The following is a 23,478-nucleotide window of genomic DNA, read 5'->3' as shown; positions in this document are numbered from 1 at the left end:
TTGTACTGGGCACATGACACCCTTATTAACCATGGGCCACAGGAAAATATAACCTTTACATCATCTCCTCCATAGATTGCAAGGTCTGAAAGGGGAACTTTTACTTATTACTATAACATACTAAAATTATGAAGCAAAAAATTTTGACATATTTTAAACTATCCAGTCAATGAAATCTGGGTATAACTAGATTAAATATAAAAAAAGAAAATACAATAACCTAAATTTGAACAAATGCAATGCAGTTGTTATTAACATCAGAATTATAGAAAAAAAAAAGATGGATTTCTGTTTTTATAAATCCCAAGAGTTCAAGAATCAAAATATTTAAAATAATAATATAACATTTCTAATTTTGAAGATTCAGGAAATCTGAAGTATATGTACAAATATATCTAAAATTATTTACTAGTAAGTCAATAAGTAGTAAAACACAATTTTTCAAAATTACCATTGGAAAATGCACATGACTTGGAGATGGGTTTCTATAGTATAACAGACCATAATTTTTTTACAAGTAGTCTACTGTAGAAAGTAGCTTCAGTAATAAATAAATTAATAAGTTTTAAATGTTTCCCTAAGGATATAGAACAATTTATCAGTTTGAAGACAAACAAGTCTGATAACCATGATAACTCAGTTTAGATAAACCAAAAGGCTAAAATAAGTTGTTTTTTTAAATCAAGTAAAACTGTCTTTAAAAATGCACATTTTGGCCTTGAGGTTTAATATATTTAACATCAGTCAATCTAAATTACACATATGTAATCAGGAGTGACTTTAGGACAGTGGACATAATTGGACATGAACTTAGATTATTAAGAAGATCTAGATTTGCTTCATGAAATTTGATGACACAGCAACCTAAATGCCTGGTCAATGCAGAAGGATGAGGTAGAGCCTGGAATAGGTGGTAACTGCAAATGGGGGATGACGTTCTTCCTGAAATAGAGTCACTGCACGGAACGGGCGGTCATAAGGTACAGCTCAGAATAGGTATGAGGTACACCAAGTTTGAAAAACTAACCATTCAGATGCAACACCACCTTACCTGCAGTATGTGACTGATTGTGCAACTTCAAAGTAATGTATGATAGCCACAAAATATTGTCCCACAATGAGATAAGCAATAGTTATACTCTGACCTTCAGTAGCTAACAACAATTTCTAACACAAGGTGCTCAAATATCTAACATTTCTTTGTAAAACACAAATATCAGTACCTACTGACAATGTATCTAAATGTTGAGTAAATTAAAAATTTAAGTTCCCAATGAATGGGACAAATCAATGCAAGTCAGGTTTAAATGTGAACATTTTATAATAAAATATGACTAATTGCAAAACAATCAGTGGCTTGGCTAGAGTGGGGTGGATGGGAGGAAAATCCCCCCCAGACCCCCACTTGAGGTGACTCCCAAAATGATTGTTTGAAATATTTTTTTTACATTAAATATTACACAAAAAGCTGGGGCCCCAAAGTGGTGAAGCCCCCAGGCCCCCAAATGATGGCGAATTCCTAGCTATGCCACTGAAAACAATAATAATAATAATAATTAAAAAGACTAGACAAAAATTATAATATACATAAAAAGAAAACATTGGAGTAGCATGTTGACATATTAATAAACACACATAAGTAAATAAAAAAAAAAGAAATTTCAAATAAAAAGTAAACATGAAATGACTAGAATATGATTTTGGCTGGAAGATGATAGCAAAAAAAAAAAGAAAAATGTGTGTGTTTATGTTAATGCAACCATAGTTCTGTTTCAAAAAAGACCTTATTACATCAAGTAATAATGAAACAATTGCCTTGTTATGTATTTTATACAATATTACCAGATATTGATAGTTTTAGACCTGAGTGTTTGTATTACTTTTGTTTACTGTGTTTTCATTTATGAATCTGCATCACATTCAAAGAACTAATACTCTCTCAATGTTTTAGACTAAATATACTCGTACATTGGCTATTCAATTTAATAGAAAAATATGTATCTGTCTCGTTTGTAGCCTTTTATGTATTTCTGCATGTTACAGGATTGTGTAAATAAATTTAAAATTACCAAATGTGCACAACCATATAAAAAAATTATAAATTAATTTTTTTTTATGAGTTACTAGGAATAAAAAGCTTTTGCAAAGGTTTGGCTGATACAACGTAGTATTATACTTAACAAGAGAGGGTAAAATACGTGTGAATAAATTAGCTGGAACTGCAAGGATTACAATGTCAAAAGTTCTTCAAAGTAAATGTTTTACTGCTCCAGTATTCTTTACAACTGTGCTTGTAAAGAAGTTATCTATGTCAAATTTCAAAGCTAGGCATGAGGAGACCTTGCAATGTGGAGAAAGAAATCTACCTTGTCCCTGCAGACTATACCACAGCTGTTGCATTTAAATGGATTTTTGTTGCTATGGTAACCCATGTGGACAGTGTACATTACACAGTCCTGGAATGAGAGTCCACAGAATGTGCAGGAGTACTCCTCTGGCTTGGCCATCTTCATGGGTGGTGGCGCAGGCATCATATGGCTTGTAGGTGGAATAAATGCCATTGGAGTTGGTGGAAGTGGCATGTGAATATGTGTATTCAAGGGATGAATGGCAGGCCGCTGGTTTGAATACAAACGTGGGGAGAAATGCATGGGGGGCTTCATGGTCATGTGACTTCTAACTAAAGCAGAGCTGCTGGGAACCACAGCAGGAGTACTTGTCACTGTAGGTGCTACCACCTGATTTTGTGGCAAAGGTGGAGAATCAATGGGCAAAGGAAGAGATGTGACTGGATTTACCGGATCATGAAGAAGCTTCCATGCTACTTCTGTACCTCGTCTAACTGCAGGTGGCACTGGCTTTTTCCTGTTTTCTATAACAGTGTTTATCATTTCCACTGGGTCTACAGCCTCTGTTTCAGCAGTCCCAGGGATAGATTCATTGCCTTCAACACCTTTCTGTTCCTCTGGCTTAGCTTTAAGGGGCTCATTATTTTTGTCGGTACCAGCATCAACATTCATATATAACATTTTAGGTGTCGAAAATACTATTTCATCATAACACAGGGCTGCGTCATTTGTTGGAGCACCAGGAGCAGACTTTGAAGCAAAATGAATTGGAAGAGAATCATCAGAACTTTTGCATATTTCTCTCACATCTTTGTCTGAACTAGGAATTAAATTGACCTCTGATACTGAAGAACTATTTTCAAAGCTTTTGTTTTCATCTTGAATATTCTTTTCTCTAATTGAGCTTGTTTCATCGCCTTCAAAAGTTGGCATTGAATCATGTGATTTATTTACCGAATCTACTGCACTGGACTCATTTGTCAATGATGTGTTACATCTCTCAGTTGAATGGTTTTTCATTGTGGTTTCATCACAGGACGTTGCAGTTCGGTCAAACAAAAGACTTTTACAATCATTATCTGGGTCAATACCGTTGTTGAGGATAGCTAAACTTCTTTGGAGTTTTTCAAATTCTGAGTCCACTTCAGTGGAAGAATTTGTTTCAAACTTTTTACAATCAAAATCATTTTCAGAAACTGTCAACTTCCTTTCATTGTTAGGTGAGATTTTCCGCTTCTCACATTGCCCCTCCTCTTCATTCACCTCATACTCATCTGTGTCTTCATCTTCACTCTGGGTGTAGTTTATGGCAGGGCAACTTTCTTGGGCTTTGAAGCTTGATGCATTTGCTTCCTTAATTTGATCATTTTTACTGTTTGATTCTTGCTCTTGGTTATCTATCTTCTCCTCTGCAAAGGCAGTAGGAGGCTGAACATCATCAACCATTGTGTCCATGTCTGATTGGCTTCCATCAGAGTCTGCTGTGTTGACTTGTCTCTCCTGCAACTTCATACAGAGTGTATCCAGCTTGTATGCTTTTCCTTTACGGGATCTTTTTCTTGGAATAAGAGGAGACAATTCTTTGGCTTGAGTTTCCTCAAAGGTTTCTCTTAACATTCTTTTCCTAATAGGGTAATCATTTTGTGAAAACCTTTCTGGTGTTTGAAGAGAATCAGTTCTTTGTGGAGATGGTGGACTTGATGTCACCTCTGGAGAAACAGATTTGGGTTTAGTAAGATCCAGGGGTGTTTCTTTTTGCTGACGCTGCTCTTCAGGAGGAAAGGTTTGCCTCTGTGAAAACATGTTTCCATCACCAAACTTAAGGGTCATTTGCTGAAGAATGTCTATTTCTCTGACATCATTTCTTTCTTCATTGCTGCTTGAGCGCATAGGGCTATAGTTTACAGCCTGTTCTGTTTGTGATGCTGACCATGTTGATTGGGAAGTTTTACATTCTGATGTCTTTGATTCTGTTGGTTCTGGACTTCTTGGGGTCATGTCTGTGGTGGACTGCACAGGAATATAATCACTTGGTTCACTGTCAGATTCAGTTAAAGGCTCAGACAGCCTTCTTCCTCCAGCCATTAATTCAGGAATTAGTCGACTTAGCGATGCAGCCAGATTTTCCTCACTGACTCCACATGCCCTGGCTACTTCCTTTGCCTCATCTTTGTGAACATCTACAAAATGTATGCAGAGGGCTTCTGTGTTCTCTCCAACAAAATCACACAAGCGACAAGCATATTCGTCATCTCTTAGCTGACCACTCTCTTCATCACTGTCTGTTGCATCCATCTTGTCACCATCAGTTGTTCTTCTTAGACTGTCACTTTTAGCTCGCATTTTCATCTGATGAGCAAAGTCTCCCATGCTTGGTAGCATACCTGCATGTGGAGATAAATGGTTGGCAACATGCGGCAACATAGGCCAAAAAGGTATCATTCCATTCATCATCGGACTCATGCCCATGGGTCCCTGTGGCAAACCAAACATCTGACTAACATAAGGATCCTGTTTATCCTTCCTTGGACCACGTGGCCCTCTTGGTGGGCCTCTCTTTGCCACCACAGATATGCCACTTGATTCGACATCCAGTCCCTGTGGGATGCTGCCATCCTGGTTCAGGACTGTGGCAGGCTTGTGGTTGTACTTCCTGAGGTGAAGCTTGAGACTGTGGCAGTACTTTGTGGCATAGGTGCAATTGGAGCAGCGGTACTGGTAAACATTAGTGTGGGACTTCATATGAGAGTTCAGCATGGACTTGTTGACACAGGAGTAATTACACTTGTTGCATTTATATGGCTTGGAGTTGAAGTGGTTACGAAGGTGGTACTCCAGATGATGCTTGTACTCTGTGACAAATGAACATTTAGGACACTGCAGAAGTTTGTCTTCTTTGATGTGGGTACGAGCATGCTCCCAAAATTTATCCTGAAAGTAAACATATAATAGTAAAAATGCAATGGTTTTTTAAAAATAAATCCATGTGCCTATATAACACATGTTTGTGCCTTATCTGTGTATGTGTGTGTGTGTATTTAGATATATACATGTATCATATTACACTTATTATTATAAAATATATTTTATTTACACTTATTATAATAATAATAATAATAATCTTTATTATCCGTAAGGAAATTTGTCTTACAATTTGTGCATTACACCAAACAAAAAACATTATAACTATAAGAAACCAAAGGATTCTATAAAGTTTATTTTTATTTTTAATGCTCAGATTGCCATACCAGGCAGTGATATTGAAACTTAAAATATTGCAGATGTGAGCGTGATAAAACATAGCCAAGGCCTTTTCGCTAACATTAAACGAGGACAGTTTTCTTAGTAATCGTAATCTTTGCAGCTTTTTTTTGCTGATATAATCAGTATTTGCAATAAAATTGAATATTGAATAAATGTTTAATTTAAAAAAATGTCTTATTTAAAAAAACATCAACAAAAAACAATAAAATAAAACAGTACAATGCAGTTTAAAAATAATTGTTTCTATTTATTAAAATCTGAATTTAATTTTATTTTTTTACTGCAAGTTGAAAAACAAAGGTAATAAATAATATCCCAATAATATTTTATCAGTTTTTGCCCCTTGTGATGCCAAAATATATATATAAAATGTTTAAAAGGAATTTTGCTAAAAAAAAAGTCTTCACTTACTTTTTCTCTGGTTGAAAATGGACACTGTTTACATTTATAAATCTTGGGACGACCAGGGAGGGCTCTTCTTGAGCTGTCATCTGAATGAAAGTCCTTAATGTGTCGTTTTAGTCTTCCCTCTGTCCTGGACGTATAGTCACAATGTGGGCAGTTGAATTCAAAGTGGATGTTCATATGAGAATCAAATTCAAGTTTAGATTTTCCTGCAAAATAAAAAAAAAGTACACTATGTTAAATATAAACAGCTTCAGAAATAATGTGATCTAAGCACAGAACTTAAAATGGAAATAAATTATTTTTTTAATCTTATGTTATAAAATACAGATGTTACTTCAAAAAAGAAGAAGATTACATTCTACACATTATGCATCTAGTCATGCATGTTAACAAATGACTTAAATTCTGCCAAGTCATTCTTTTATTGCATAACTAGCATGGTGATAAGACTTTTTGTCACTACAATAATCTATATTTTTTAAGATAAATCAGAAACACTAGTTCTAAAATTAGAAAATATGGTACAGGTAGGCCTACTCCTTTTTTATTCTACAGATTCTCAGTGAATCAAAACCTATTATCATGCTCCTAAAAAAACAAATATCCCAATGATAGCAGTGCCAAAAGGCTTCTTTTCATATTCCAAAAGGAATCACAAAAGGTTATAATTATCACAATATTTTGCAAAATATTCTTTACATTTTTAGTGGCCTAGGACTATTGTGTTTGTGCTGATTGTCCATCAGACTAAGAAAACAAAAAATGCTAATGTGAATACAAGATTTTACCATCACCTTCATTGTGCTCAAAATATAAAACTTATAAGAATTTTTCAGGAGCATTTTTTTTTTAATTTTTAAGTATGAATAAAAAAATGCATAAATATGCAGGCAATTTTTTAATTAAAAAAAATACTTGCAGAGGAGATCATAAAAAATACTAACAGTAGTAACAGATCTGAATGGAGTATAATCATTGAAGATTACATCAGAAAATGATTAGAATGAAGATCATAGGCAAAGAGTACAGCACTAATACATACATCAGAAAATGATTAGAATGAAGAATATAGGCAAAGAGTACAGTACTAATACATCGTTAGAGAAAGAAATATTATAAATTGGGGCAGAAAGTAGAGCATGTTCTGTCTGATTTGAACCAACTCAGAATGATTAACATTATGGCCTGTCACAATATACTTAGAATCCATTACATTATGTGATACTAACCTGAGTAACTGCAAAGATGGCAAAAGAAAATATCCTTGTCATCTCCTACACCCTGGACAATATTTGGAGGAAGGGGCCCCATGTAAGAGCCCCCCATCAACATCTCTTGACCCAGTCCTGGAAGCTGGAATCTCCCAGTGAAATCTTTGTCAAAAGGGAAGCTTGGCCCAGACATCTGTCCTGGTTCATGCTGTCCTCGAGGAGAACCAAACTGCAATCTTTGAACAGAGGATGAGCCTCTGATGGGTGAGGCAAAATATGGATGAGGAAACTGGGGTGGGTAGGTCATGGAAGAGTCGGGTGATGGGGGTGACAGAGATGGCTCAGGCCTCATGCCTGGGTAGGGACTGTCATCACAACCATCATCAGACTGAACCTCTTTCTTAGACATCATACTGTCATCATTTTGAGAAGCTTGTTTTTTAGGATCATCAAGACTTTCCTGCTCAGAAGGAAATTTTCTGCAAAATGTATTACTATTGCCACTTAAAGGTGAGACCATAGAATCATACGCTTTTTTAAGGTTAGGTGTGAATACTGATTTGATAGGACTAGGACTGCGATCTTTGCAATCTAATGGCAAGGTACTGACAGAAGTTTTTAGAGGCAAAGAGTCTCCAAAGACCACTTTGCCTTCTATTGTATCAGAATGGTCTTTCTGAAGAGTGTTCAGCATCTGAGAGGACATATTCTTCCATTCAGGTCTGCCTTTTGCCTCTTCTCCATCAGGAAAAACATTTTTTCCTGGAGTGGAGCTGTAAGGGTAGTTGGGCCTAAATTTGTTAGGCGAATGCAAACCATTTAGAAATTCTTGAGAGGAATAAAGTGATGAAGGTTCATTCCACTGATGTGATTTGCCATCCCTGCCATACGCTATCTGTGACATTCTTTCTCTACCTTCAGCATCTTGACCCAAAGAGTTATTCCGGAAAAACAGTGTAGATCTGTAGATGTCATTTTTAGCCAGAGTTTCTTGATTAGGATCTTGGTTAAAGGCTGGATGCATTGAATTTTCTTTCACTTTTGATAACATTTCCTGATTTCTTGAGTCAAAGCTTGAGACACTGTAGCCTTCATCAACTTTGTGTTCCAGACTATCACTGTTGCCTTTGTCTTGCTTCACAAGAGCATTATCTATTGGAGATTGTGAATTGACTATTTGGTTTGGCTCAGACAACGACCCTCTGGTTTTGAATCTACCTTGCATCATGTTCTCTTCTGTCTTAATGGTAGCCATATCTTTTTGGTGCTCTGAGGAATAAAACATTTTATCTTTCTGAAAATTGTATGAATCTCCAGCATTGACATTGTGGCTTCTCCAATTTATGTATGGATCTTGATAAACATCTTCTGCATTCTGATGGGGTTTGAGCATTTGCTTTGTTGGCATATATTTATGTGGTCTATCTGTAAATGGCACATCTCTGGCTCTAGAGTATGGACTACTTTGTTCTCTGATGTTACCATGACCAGAATGTAAAGAATCACTAGTATCTTTATGGCTACTGTCATTATCATTTGTTTGCTGCTTAACATTTTCTGTAAGATTTACCTCAACTGAAGATTCTTTTGGATAATTTCCCTTGTTTGGATAGTTTCCCTTGTATTGAGGCATAAAAGAGGGAGACATAGGATGGAAAGGCTTTTGATAATAAGGAGAAAACTGATTACTATGTAGCTTTGGGCCAACATCATCTGTCTCATTAGCGTATCTATACTGAAGTGATGGGATTCCCCCGGTCTGAACACCAGGCCTAGCTTCACCATCACTGCCTCCTTTGTATCCTGGGTAACTGTATGGTTGAGGTGATAGGCTAGAATTACCCTTCAAGTAGTATTGGGAAGGATCTGCCTTTGGATAGTAGCTGTTGGAGTTAAAGTGACAGTGGTTTGCTGCCAAGGATGGCTCTGCCAAAGTTTCCATCACAGGAAGTTTTGCAGTGCGTGAATCTGAGCTCAATGGACTGGACACGCCTTGACTGGATACTCTTGACAAGCTGGCCTTGAACTGAAACTCTGGGCTTACATGTGTGTTTGATGGACTTTCCCATTGATCCATCTGAAAAAAAAATACAACAAAACTTAAATTGATAATGGAATTTTTTTTTTGATAAAAAAGAAGCATAGTGAGGACACTATGGCTTAGGTAAAGACTATAATTGTGGTCTATTTATTTATTTTATTACACTGCATGAAATAGCTCTGTGTAAAGTTTGTTAGGCCAATTCTATATTTTTTTTTTAATTTCTGTTTTCAAGAAACATGGATTATATCTATGACTATCTAGATCTAACTGATCCTTAAAGGAAAATAGAAGGTATAGCCCCCCACCCTTTTTTAACTTAACACCGTGCTGGATTTACCTGTAGGCAACATAAGCTATAGCTTAGGGCCCCACTTGTCTAGCCCTCCCCCCCCCCCATTGTTTTGAGAAAAAGCAAAGTATTACATAACTTATGTTCACTGTAAGGGGCCTTGTCAAGTTTAAATCCATTTCTGAATTACATTTTATTACTATTTTTTTAGATTGACGAACAGACAGACAGACCAAACAAAAAAAATAATAGCGGCTTTTCTACTTTCAGGAACCGCTAAAATGACTAAAGATAGATTTTTATTGAAACATTTAAAAAGGGTGGAAATAATGTCAATGCTTAATAAAAAAAAAAGTTCTAATCTTGATCTAATGCAAATGTACGTACATATGTGGAAAGGATCAAAAGACTTCTCGTCATTGATGAATTGGTTTAGCAAAGGGAGATAAGATCGTTTTTATTGATCCAATGAAATGTAAATTCAGTTTGACTACAATTGACAACCTAAGCGTAACTACTGTACAATAACAATATAGATGCAAATACGAACAATATTCACACATGAAACGCATATACACTCACAACCAGCGCTTTATAAATTCGACTTCTATGAACTTGTCGATGATGACAGCTGATCTTGTAACACTCTGACCGAAAGTTCGATGAAGAAGTTTTTAAATCTTTCTGTTTTAGTTCTAATGGAAAGGAGACGACCATTTCGTTCAGATCTTATGTAACAGTGGTTTAATGGATGCAGGTTATCTTTAAGAATCGTGAGTGTTTTAAAAAGGCATCTTTCATAAAATAAAAAGCTCTTCAAGAGATGGTAGCTGTGTTCGAGTGATATGCGTTGCTTTTTTAATTAGTCTATTTAGTCTAAGTCTTTGTGCCAGTGAAGTATTACCATACCAGCAGGTGATGGCAAAGTTAATTAGACTGCTGATGGTTGCTGTATAAGTTTAATTATTGTTTTGTCGATGTTAAATTTCCTTAGCTTTCTAAGATAGAAAAGACGTTCCATTTGGTGAATTTTGGTGTAAATGAACACAATGTAAAGCAAACCTAGTCTCACCTTTGATACATAATCATCCTTGACTTGCTCTGTCTGCCCATAATCTTTCCAGTTGGCAGTGTCCACTTTTGAGGGTGGTAGATTCTGACAAATAAAACCTGGTCCTGAGTAATAGGTCGAGGATAAATAAAGAAAATAATGTAAGAAAAGAGTCGTAAAAGGGTGCTTTAAAAGAATCTAAATATCTGCAGAAATGTTCAACCACAAAATGTTTTAGAATGCCCCACTGTTTATGTGTAATCACTCTATTTGGAGCGAGTGTCACATCTTGCACGACCATTAATTGTACAACTTTTAAGAGAATAATGACCTTTTTTTTTTTTTTAAATAGACGAAGTTTTTAAAAACAAGTTTACAAAGACAGTTTGTGAGGAAACTCAAAATCGGCCCCCGAAGTGGTCCACCCAGGCAGGTAAAAAGGCAGGTTTCAATATTTTCAGAAAGAACATCAGAATGAAATTCTATAAAAAAACAAATGACAGAAGAATGGAGAAAGAAGGTTTATATATCTTGTGTGGTGCCCCAGCGGACCAAAGGATAAGTGAATGTGAAGTTAGATGTGAAACTGGCCTAACTGATGTCTTATAATCAATATCTAATTGTTTTGTAAAAGGTCAATCTGTTATTAAAATCCTCAAGAAAAAAATAGAAATTCCCGTAAAAAAATAATATTTAAAAAATTGTTAAGTGTACTGCTTTTGCGTCTGTGATTGCAGTTCAGGCAATAATATAAAAACCTACTTAATTAATTGTTGTTTTAAATTAGGTCCAACTTATATACATACTAAATAGATTTTTTCAACAAAACCTACAAACTTAGCAATACAAATATAATTTTAAAAAATTTTTTGACAAAAAATCTTAAACCATTTGCATAAATGTGTTAAAATATGGTAAATGTCTGTCCCCTTCTAAAGAGCCTCCAGTGTTTGTTATTATTAATAGTGAATAGTTGTAAAAGTGGTGTATTTTAATGAAAAAAAAATGCTAGCACAAGTGCAAATGATTTAAAAATTAGATTTTTCGCTCTCAGAAAAGAAAAAAGTAGCCGTTGCATTATAACTTTGAATGATCTAAAATATTATGGTGTCAGATTTTCACTATCTTTTCTAGTTTACGAGATTTAAACGAGACGGACAGACATTCCACACAAAACTAATAGCGTCTTTTTCCTTTTCGAGTGCCAAAGAAAAATTAACGATTTTTGCGGCCTTGTGTGGAAAAAGCAAAATTACTGCAAAATAATAGACGCTGAAGTTTTCCACAGCTAGGGCTGCGTAGCTACGGGAAATACTGCATTCCTCAATGTTCGGACTCGAAGACAAGCCTTGTTATTCCGCGTTGTATTATAACTATCGCACTGTTCGGTCTATATATATATATAAATTGCCAGGTAGGATTTTAATGCAATGCTTAACAAAACAAGTAACTTCTTACCTTATGTGCAAATAATATAGTGATCTTAATATTTATCATGGAACGAAAACTTGGCCAGTATCGGGACCGAACCCGTTATTAGCTATCATCTCAGCTACCTAGACATATTACTATGTGCACAAACGATAAAACCATTTCCTCGTTAATCCAGATTTATTGTTATTATTATTAATTATTGATATTATTATTAATTATAAATTATAATTACTATTATGTGAAAAACAAACTAATATTCTCTGGCACTATCAGGGTCGAGCTTCGTTAGGGAGAAACAAAATTCATTGTAGTCCCAATATTAAAATTATTAATATGAATTTCATCTTGAAATAGAGAGGGGAAGAAAGAGAGACGAGGAAGGAGAGAGAGAGAGAGAGAGAGAGACGAGAAAGGAGAGAGAGAGACGAGGAAGGAGAGAGAGAGAGACGAGGAAGGAGAGAGAGAGAGAAGCTGTGTGCATAAGCAACACATGTAGCTATCCTGAACATCTGGGGGAAAAAAAAAACTCCCGCTGTCAGGTGTGTTTTAATTTTTAGGGACGACAGTTAGAAGTGTTGGGGCTTTAGGACTCGCGAATCTCGCTTTGTGAGGTAACATGGAACATTTGTTTAACACAAAACACACGCGTGGACATGCCCTTGAGGGGAAAAAATAGGGAGGAGGGGATTGACTATGATTTGATTAGGTCCGTGAATACTTGTGACGTGATAGACTAAGTGTGTCTGTGTGTGTGTGTGTGTCGTTCCGTTGCTTAGCAACCACGTCACAGTCAATACTTTATGTTCTTGTTCTTGTACCGTAACTAAAATATAAAATACAACGTATCCACTTTTTTTAAAGCATAAAAAAAAAATTAAAAAAAATCTAGCACTAGCATAAGACGCGATAGGTCAGTGCTTGTTCCTGTAGCCTATGTTCCCATAATGTTCCTAGATATTCGAGAACAAAGTCATTCCTGTAGTACTCTTTTGTTCACAATGTTTATTACCATTTCATTTGCCGACACCATATATTAGCCATTAATGTTATTACAAAGCTTAAATCAACCCACTACATGTAGCTGTCTGTCTGGTAAAACGTGTGTACACGTTATTTCTGCCACACCCATTCTCTGATAAAGCTGAAACTTCGTACAATTATCCATTGACATAGACAAGATATAAATCAACTAATTACAAGCAATTCATTATTTTGTTTAATAGCAACAAGGGAAACTAATACTTCAGTATTAACAGATATGGCGAAGTGTGTTGGGTTTAGTCCCCTAGTTCTTCGATCACGTTGATACTTTAAACAATTATTTATTGTACCTAACAAAACTTGAATCAATAAACACAAATATATCATTTAGTCAATTAATTATTTTGATTGATATCGAAATAACTTTTACATTTTTGGTAGATCTAGTTAAATCTAGTTTTAAGTTTTAAGTTTTATGCTTTGTTTTTTTTTTTGTTTTGTTTTTTTTTTTTTTGCTTTTTTTGTTGTTAAAAATTCCTCTGAATTAGAATAGCTTGCAAACTCTTCGTGGGTGGAAGGAAACTCGGTGGGTGGGCATGGATTTCGAAAACGGCTCTAACGATTTTCTTTTAAAAAAAAACAACTAGCTAATTGGTCAAACGGCAAAAACTTTGGTTTAATAATTGCAATTATTAATTTGAATAATTTTATTTTAAAAATTTGGCCACTAACTCAGGCCACTTCCGTTGTGTCATGTTTACCAAAACTATCTCAGGGTACAGTGAAGCAAGAAAAGCTTAGCAGCATGGCTTTAATGTCAGTGGAGACACTAATACTAGACTGTATCGATGTAGATGATGTTATAGATGAACTTTGGCCTTTGCTGCACAGAAAGCACGACGTAAAGCGATATGAATTGAGATTTATCACTTGTGCATTATTATTCATTATCTTATGTCATGATGTCGAATGTCAAAATGCAAGGGGCTCCCAAAGATGTCAACCATCCCGGCCCCAACATCCCTAGCTACGCCCCTGCTCGGGGCCCCCACTTTAGTGTCCGAAATGTGTCTTTTTGTTTATAACATTAAATATTAAGCCATTATCTTATGTCATTATGTCGAGTATCAAAATGCAGGTACCCATAAAGAGGGCGACTACTCTTACAGCTTGAAAAGAGTTAAGTACATAACAATATATATATATATTTAAAGGGTCTGTGATCTGATCATTATCGGATAAGAATTTGTTTCCGTTTTCCAGTCTAGGTCTAATGTATACAGGTCTGTGGTTGAAGCATGACAAGATATAAATAGAATGAGAGCTTGTGTTGTCTTAAAGAGTCCTTGTAATCACAACAAATTTCCCTAAGGATCAATAAAGCCATCTTAGTCTTAAATAACAGATCTAGACCACCGTCAGCTTCATCAAGTAGGAACTGATTAAAAAAACACACTTTTTGTGCTACTTGTTTTCTATAGTGTCAATCAGGATTAAAATGCAAGATATAGTTAATCTAATTATCTCCCACCCATTAAAAACACTTAATATTTTCATTTATTTATAGCTATTGTATGTTTTAAATAAGACAGACATACAAATCATTTACATTTTTTTGTTTAATTTTTTAGACATATACTAGTTGAGGTAGGCTTACAATCATATTTAAAGCACAAGCCTTTGCATGTTTTTATGATGGAAAATCCCACAAATCAGAAAGCCACGAAAAAAAAAGGATAAAATATAGCCAATATAGGTGTAAAGGTCATGAATACTGACCCTGTTACCTTTCCATTGAAACGAGATAAAACCATTTTCATCCATATACTTTTCGATAACCTTCGTAGGCCACGCCCACCCTCTTTTAAGAGAAAAACAACTCGGGCCCGCACGTTTCCTCTTTCCCCCTCTTCCCCACCCCGTCAACAGACTCCTCTTGCGCGGACAAAGTGCAGGTTTTTACGTTACGTCATTGGGGTCAAGCAGAGTGCGCGGGTCAGCCGTTTTAGCCATCTGTTTGTATAGTCACGCGCCGATACTATCTGCGGCTGTACCTGGGGCTTAGGGAGAAAAAAAACAACGAACTATCTGGCCTTGACGTTACACATGTTAGCCCAGCAGGAGTGAACAAAAAGAACTCGACAAACGCAACGAAAACGAAGAATTATATGCTGACGAGAAAATTGAAAACTTAGAAGAATAGAAGAAAAAAAATTCAAAAAGTGTCAGGGACGGATTACGTTAAGACTGTGCAGTCGTCGTGGGTCTCATCTAGGCTGGGACCTCCACAAACATTAGAATAAAAAAAAACATGCGTATCAATCTAATTTTTTTTTAAATTAGGAAAATGATAAATTGCATTAATTAAGTGGTGACTGAGAGGTTAAGCGCTTGGCTTCTGAACCTGGGTTCTTGTGTTTAAATCCCGGTGACTGGGCTTTTGAAATTAAGGATTTTTAGGGCGCCTATGAGTCCACCAAACTCTAATGAAGTCTAATGGGTACCGGACTCCAGTTGTGGATTGTCGTTGTGTTTAGTATATGCATGTATTCGGAAAAAGTGATTACAAGTTATGTATTCTAAATTAACGTAATCTCCTTTGGTTTATGCAGATATAATTAATTTGCATTTTATGAAAGTCATCACGACATAACATTCTTAATATGGTTAATATGGTTGAGAAGGATTTGCATATTTTGTATTTAATGTTAATTTGAGCATTGCTATCAAAGTTTTAAATTTTATTATTTCTAAACTGTCTTTGATCGTTTTAACTCTCAAATGTTTAAATTGATAAAAAAGAAATCACGCTTCGAGATCAAGATTTTAATTATCGCTTCTCATATCGCTCTCTAGAAAATTCGGGGTGAAATGTATGTACATTACACCAAGAATTCCTGACAACTACACATGTAAACCATTTTGAATCCGCTCGTACATTGTCGGTCAGCAAAGGTTACTTTATACACTTTTGGTGTTTTATCGAAGTGCCGATTGTCCTAAAATTAGCCCTACCTTGGCATAAAATAGACAGTTTTCATCCGTAATTCATGTTTTCCTCTGACACCAGTTTTATTGGTATGATTTTTGTTCGTTATATCTTATGTCTTTTAATTTCAACTGCCCATAAACCATATTTTGAATTTTAAAAAGACGTGAGAAAATATATATATACGAAAGCGTCCGCTATGGGCCCCCTTCGAGTTTGTTTGAAAAAGAAACTCCCTTCCTAAAATTGTTTTGTTTTCAACAAAAGACAGACATAAAGGATACACACAAAAGGATATGAATGACAACTTCGAGTTTTCCTGAAAAAGAAACTCCTTTCTTAAACGTACTTTGTTTTCAATAAAATCCTCTAATCCCTAACCTTAACCTTAACTCAAAATAGAAGGATAATCATAAGTAAGCTACCCATGAAGGACACCTTTGGACTGGAGTTTGTCTGAAAATGAAACTCCCTTTCTAAACTTTGTTTTCAACAAAAAAGAAAAGTAAAAAGAACATACCAAGAAAAAAAAAGGATAATCACGAGTAATCTACCCATGAAGGACATTCAGTACTTTTCCGATTTGTTAAACCGTTGCCTTCTGCTGGAATATTTTTAACTACTTCCGTTTTGCTAAGAGAAGGTGGAGACACTGGAGCCATTAAACGGCGACAGAAATTGAGTCAAGTTTTTCAGAATTGTTTGGTAAGTCAACAGAATGTCTGGTCCATCATAAATACACACATCCCACACAAACACTCACACTACACACCAGCAGTTTCATCCTGTTTAAACTGTGCAGATAAAGTCGTAAAAAGTTGTTTTTCCCTTTTCTTGTCATCTAACACCTTGACTAGGACGACATCGTTAGACAATCAGAAGAGCGACAAGAAGGGACGAAAAAATAAAAACCGGAAGTCAAACAGCGACGCAAAACATGACCCGCTCTTTTAAAAATGCGACTTTTCATGGAGTAATCTTCCCTTGTGCGTCTTGATTAAACCGGATTAACGCCTTTCGTTCATAAGTCGGAGCGCGAGATAGAGATTTGCTCTGGAATACAAGGGACCATCAGAGTAAACAACGGATTTTCTTGTGGGGTCTCAATTTAATACTTTTGATGCATTCATGTGTACACCAGATTTAAAACTACTTTTAAATTAATATTAAACAGGATTCCAGCATAGTGTCAGACGCTAATGCTAATGATTTCACCTTTTTGTTTTATAGTTTCGGTACAAAATGTCTGAAAACTAATTAATTAACATTGTGTTTGGCATCTAAATAGAAAATATCTCTGAACTAAAAGTGAGCGCTATTAAATACTACACGTCTGCTAAAATATAGATGTACACATTAATACAAAAAAAGGTTCTTTACGATAAATAAGAATAATGATTTTTATACTTTGAGAAATGAAATGTCAACTTTAAAAATGAAATTATTAGATCACGTGAATTTTATTTTCGTACACAAACATATGGTGTACATGTGGGTCGGTTGTATTCACACATTATGTAACACAAAAATTCAAAAAAAAAAAAATTCGAATAACATTTGCGGGTAATTTTGATCATACAGAGCTATCTAATTACAGGATAGTAATGTAATATCGTTTGAGAAAAAACTAATTATGAAATATAGACATACTTGTTTTAGAAATGGTTTACCGTATTTGAATATGTGTAAATATGCATTCTTAATTTTAGAAAACAAAAGGGTGTTTGTTTACAAAAGACTAGACGTAACCTATTTTCTTATAACAGATTTTCAATATCACTTTTTAGTCTTTGAGATATTAACTTGACAATGACAAAAACATAATTGGTTTTTCTTTTAATCCCTAAATCCCATAATTTCCTTTCAGATGCGTAAAAATAAACAACAACAAACTAACAAAGAACAAAAAAAAGACAAACAATATTCTTGATCCAGACCCCCAAGGTGACGAACGTTGCGATTCAAGAAATTTTAATGCGAACTAAATCATTTAATTTTTTTTTATATAATTAATATAAACACTAAACCAGATTAATAAAATTACAACAATAAACATTTATTAAAGCGCGCATCAAATTTTTGTCATTTTCGAATAAAACAAGGTTACAAAGACAGTTTGTGTGGAAACACACAAACTTAAATCGGCCCCCTAAGTGGTCCTCCCAAGCAGGCTTCGATATTTTCAGAAAGAACATTCGAATGAAATTATATAAAAGACAAATGAGAGATAAGAATGGAGAAAGAAGGTTGACAGATCTTGTGTAGTGCCCCAACGGTGCAGCAGATCAAAGGATAGGTGCAAGTGAATGCAAAGTTAGATGTGAACCTGGCCTAACTAGTTCCCCTTTCAGACCTTGTGGTCTATGGGGCAGATGATGTAAAGTTCATCTGTTTTTGTGGCCTACGGTTAACGAGGGTGTCATGTAGCCAGCACAACGACCAACCGTCTTTACTTTTCCCCAACTAATGTCAGGTACCCATTAGAGCTGGGTAGACTCAGAGGCGCCCAAGGATTCCGAAGTTGAATATCCCACCCGGATTCGAACCCGGGACCATCGGTTCTGAAGACAAGTGCTTTACCACTCAGCTAGTGCGCCTCTCCAGGCCTAACTGAAGTCTTATAAATAATTTAATTGTTTTGAAAAGGCTCAATCACTTATTCAAATCCTCAAAAAAAAAAAAAAAAATTCCGCAAAAAAAATGTTAAAGAAAATAAAGTTTATAAGATTAAGATTATTCGTTTTAAGTTAGGTATAACTTATAATGCATACTAATTAGCTTTTTCTCTTTAAAAAACTGCTTGCATAACTGATTTTAAACATTAGATTTTTCGCTTTCAGGAGCCGTTGCATCAGAACTTTGAATGGTATAAAATATTGTGATGTCGGATTTTCAATATCTTTTCTAGTTTACGAGATCTTAACGGGACGGATGGACAGGCGGTCAGATGGACAGACATTTCACACAAAACTAATAGCGTCTTTTCCCCTTTCGGGGGCCGCTAATAAAATGGAGATTTGGATAATTTTTTTTGTTTAAAAGTATGCATTTTGAATTATACCGATATTAACATTGTGAATTGTTTACATTTTAACCTTTACTTCAGAAATATATTAAAGACCTATAAATTACAAATGAGAACTGAAAATGCTATAAACATGTGACTTAATAAGAAACGTAAGTCCTTATTTTTTAATTTAGATGTCACCCAGACCTCCACTACCCAACTAAGGATCCGGGCGAGCGCTTTAGAAATAAATTAACATAACACTAACGTCCTCTTAGTTGACAAATATAAACATGCTACGATAGTGCCAATACAATAGAATTTTGGGTCCATAAGAAAACTTTTCTTTGTCAACACCCTCTCATCCAAGTCCAAGTTGAGTCTGTTGTTTTTTGTTAAATTATATATAATAATATATATGTATGTGTGCGTGTATTTTCCCTAAATTGTGACATAGAGTAAAAGAATAGTTAATCATACAGGCTCTAATAGCGTTTTTAAATGCATTTGTATTTTGAGCCTTTTCATATTAAATCCCTTGTTATCGCTCGATAGCTGAGAAACCCTGGACTATTGATGTCAAAGATTGAAAGCACAACAGCAGATATTGAAATCTCGTTAAGCTATTATCACATTAGTCATGAAGTCTTATATAAGTCTTGTATAATACAGACGTTACTTCAAAAAAAGATGATTACGTCCCACGCGTGCCCATTGAGATGTGAACACATGTTTGGTAAGCTTTTGATATTTCTCCAGAAGGGACGTTGTTAAGTGTGTGTGTGTGGGGGGGGCACGATGCCACATGCGCCACACGCATCATATATTTCTATGTGCTGTTCATGGAAAATTGGGGGGCTCCAATAATGTCCATTTCCCGGGGCGCACGTTTTGCTTACTACGCATGTGCCCTCCAGTGTGTGAGCTGGATACACTATTTATTAAAAAGACTTATACAGAGTTGTACAGTTGTATCATGGAGCCCAGTGTTGACGGGCGCCCAAAGAATGTTTAGTGTGAGTTGAAAACTTGTGTGGGTTAGAGGTTATCTCCAAATCAAACGAAACTATCTGTAGACCGGACATTTGTACTTAGGGTTTCGAGAGTATTGACCCGTCAGTTTGGAAAAACTCGGAAACGTGGACAAATGACGAAATCAGCTGTAGTACAATTGGGAGGGGGGAGGGCAATGAAAAACAAGGAATGGAAAGGGTGGGGCATTATTAGTCGGTAATTCTTCCCTTTGATATCTCATAGAAGATTGGGAATAGGAAAAAGGAGGGGGGGGGCAGTTACATGCAAAAACAAGAAAGACGAAGGCTGGGGGCGATAGTCAATAAAAATTACGTCGAACAAATGAACTCAAAAAGTTTCCGTGTAAATATAAAAAGTCCCACAACTCCAGGTGTTACGCCTGGACTTCCTTTCAGCCAATCTTTCAAGTTACCCAATTCATTTATTTGCTCCAAGAAGCGTTTTCCTCACCATGGGCGGTACAATACTTTAAAGCACCGACATGTCTACATCTCATACGGAATGGTTTGAGATAACATTGTTGGTTAAAGAGCCAAATACAGCCACAGACTGACCATGTGTTTCACATGTCTAACGCCAAACATTTGAGAACAGTTGCGAAAAACGACAACCAATAGACATAGTCGACATAGATCTATCCTGTAAACAGAAAATTGTGACTAGAAAATTCGATGAAAAGAAAAGGAGCGTATTTATAAAATAAATAGCAGCTTGCGCAATAGGGTGTCACTGGTGTGGGTCGTGGATAGCATTATTTTGTACTAATAGATCTATAAAATTACAACTAATTATAGGCAAGAAATTTTGTCTCCCAATGCTGGAAGACTTACAAATCAAATGCAAATTTGTTTTCACCTTAATAATATTAATAATTTAATTTATAATGCTCTGTTGACAAAACAAAATGTTTATACCGACACTAATATAAAATTTAAAAACGAAAAACTGTCACAAACTAATCTAAAAAAATTGGAACAAATAGGGCTTAGATTATTTGCAGACGACTGCATAATATTAATAATAAATATAATAATAAAAACAACACGAGATACAGCTATTGATATTTTAGAAAAAGAATTACAGAAATGGGAATCCGAATCAAATTGGAGCATGTAATATTGTAATTCCACCCAGAAAAATGACAGTTATTAAGAGTTTGATTAAGAAAAAAAAAACCTAAAAGAAATTAAACAAGGTCTATGACTAAAAACTCATACCTATGTGTAATAATTAATGAAAAGTTATCAGGGAGTCCCAATATTGATGAAATTAGTTTTAAAAAACCAAAACTAAGCATTAGGATTTATTTTAAAAGTTAATAAACAGGAACATTAAATTACAATGCCGTCAATGCAATGTAACCTTATTAGTTAAGGCAGTCAGGCCAGCGTTAGAATATATGCAACCTGTTTGGGATCCCGCAACTCAAGAAAACATTAAGAAACTAGAATAACTTGAACAATTGGAAATTAAGAGACCAGAGATTTATAACAACTATTCACATTTAAATAATGTAATGCCATTAGAAATATCGAAGTATATAAACACCTAAAGACAGAATAACAAAAAATAAATAAAACACTAAACCATAATTTACAAATACAAAAGCAGAGGTTAATAATAAAATAGACACAAAGTTAAAGATAAAGACACATTTTTTATCCAATATACTAGAGTTAGAGTCTATGACAAAATCGTACAAGTGCTGCTACTTCCCTAGGGCCGTTAGAACATGGAAAGGGTTGCCTGAATCAGCCAGTAAAACCAACGACTTGTAAAGATTCGATTATATAAATGCCATTTATGCTTAATTCTAAAATTTTAATTAAAACAGGCCTCTTAAAAGTCTTAAACATGAATAAGACAAAAAAAAGCAATATAACAATACAATTAAAAATTGGTTTATTTCTTTAAATTTTTAAACAAAATTCATATCATATGACGTATGGCGTTTTAGCGCTACGCTAAAATAAATAGTTCAATGTAATGTATGGAAGTCTCCAGCTAGAGTTAATATTTTAAACCCTAACTGTAAGACGTATATAATACGTATACTAATTCTATTATAAACTTAAAAGTTATATTCCTTTTACTTTATTTAAGTATATCTATATAAGTAATATATATATATTTATTAGTAAAATGTTTGTTTGTAAAATGTTTTTTACATGTTTCGGATAGTTCATAGTTGAAGATAGTTTACTTCCTAGTCCAAACCTCCCGCAGGACGACATGTGATGGGAGCGGGTAGGGTTTGAACCCGGGACCATCAATAAACCCAAACGACAGTCCAGCGCGCAAACCGCACGACCAGGCAGCCATCCATATCGTATATTATACTTTGTAGTATATGTGCGTATATGATATATGCCATAATAACTAAGACTATGACTAAGGGCTTCGTCTGAGGGCGGATAAATAAAGTCACAAAAAAGAGTTAAAATACAAACAATATACTTACAGAGCTAGGTATCAAATCCGTGTTGTGTGTTCACGGTGCTTTGGGTGCTCCAAAACTCACTTAAAAAACATGCCGCACTTTTAATTTCACTTTTTAAATTTCTTGATGTTTTTATTTTGGCTTGACTTGGTTAGGCTCGAAAAATCCGTGCTTCAACTTTTAAATAAGCCTCACAGAAATAAATTGTGTTGCCTCATTAAGACAAGAAAAACACAATAGACCAGTATCCGTTGTTCAGAAAAGGCGAATACAACTTTCCTGTGTTTAGCCTATTAGATCTAGAGGCCAATGTGTTCTTAAAAACTGTATATTCTTGACACAAAGCATACACTTTTTTTTATTGCGGGTGTTATGACCAATAAGGTTGGACTAAAACTTCGGCCAGCGGTCAGTGCTGGACAGTGGTCACTACTACTTTACAGCAAGGTTCTCTCCCCACCTCCCCTTTTCATCTGCATTCTTTTTTTTCCCCTCTTCTTTTCACGCCCACCCACCCATCCCTTTCAGCCCCTCAAACGAGCACCCATCCCTCGTTTTTTTTTTTAGAATCACGCGTGGGTCAAGCTGGCCGCCGGTCAGTTCCTCCTCTCTTTTTTAGTTAGCAACATTACGGCCACGGCTGACCAAAAGAAACGCAACAGCGGAGAGAGAGTGAGGGGGTCAATGGAGAGGAGGAAAGAGGGAGACCTGAATTATATTACGCAGTGTGTGGAGGCGGGGGGTAGGAGTGTGGTTAATAAGTATCTGAGAGTGAATGGAGATTGGTCGAAAGGGAGGGAGGGCGGAAAAGAGAGGTTGGGGGGACCTGGTTAGGGTCGTTACAGCCTACTACAATGCTGACCCAACACACATTGTTTCCATTTTGCGTCACAAATCTTTCTCTGCATAAGATAGAGACGCACGCAGGACAGGCTCCTAGAGAAGATCTTTTTTTTTTTGTCTGGACTTTTCGGACT

At 35.5% G+C, this 23,478-nt stretch overlaps 1 protein-coding gene across 1 annotated transcript; it reads right to left on the bottom strand.

Annotated features, from left to right (window-relative positions):
• Window positions 1–1,760: 1,760 nt before the first annotated feature.
• On the bottom strand, window positions 1,761–22,921 carry LOC106051519 (uncharacterized). The gene is made up of 5 exons (XM_013206699.2): window positions 22,523–22,921; window positions 10,637–10,740; window positions 7,250–9,308; window positions 6,024–6,226; window positions 1,761–5,279 (listed from the first exon to the last, which is right to left on the bottom strand). The coding sequence occupies exons 3-5, from the start codon at window positions 9,306–9,308 to the stop codon at window positions 2,325–2,327; spliced, it is 5,217 nt and encodes a 1,738-aa protein (XP_013062153.2). The 5' UTR covers window positions 10,637–10,740; window positions 22,523–22,921; the 3' UTR covers window positions 1,761–2,324.
• Between the last annotated feature and the right edge of the window lie 557 nt (window positions 22,922–23,478).

This window comes from Biomphalaria glabrata, chromosome 17, assembly GCF_947242115.1.
Source record: "Biomphalaria glabrata chromosome 17, xgBioGlab47.1, whole genome shotgun sequence".
NCBI classification, from domain to species: domain Eukaryota; kingdom Metazoa; phylum Mollusca; class Gastropoda; family Planorbidae; genus Biomphalaria; species Biomphalaria glabrata.
Note: the sequence above shows the minus strand (reverse complement) of the source record. Positions and strands in the feature narration are given on the sequence as shown.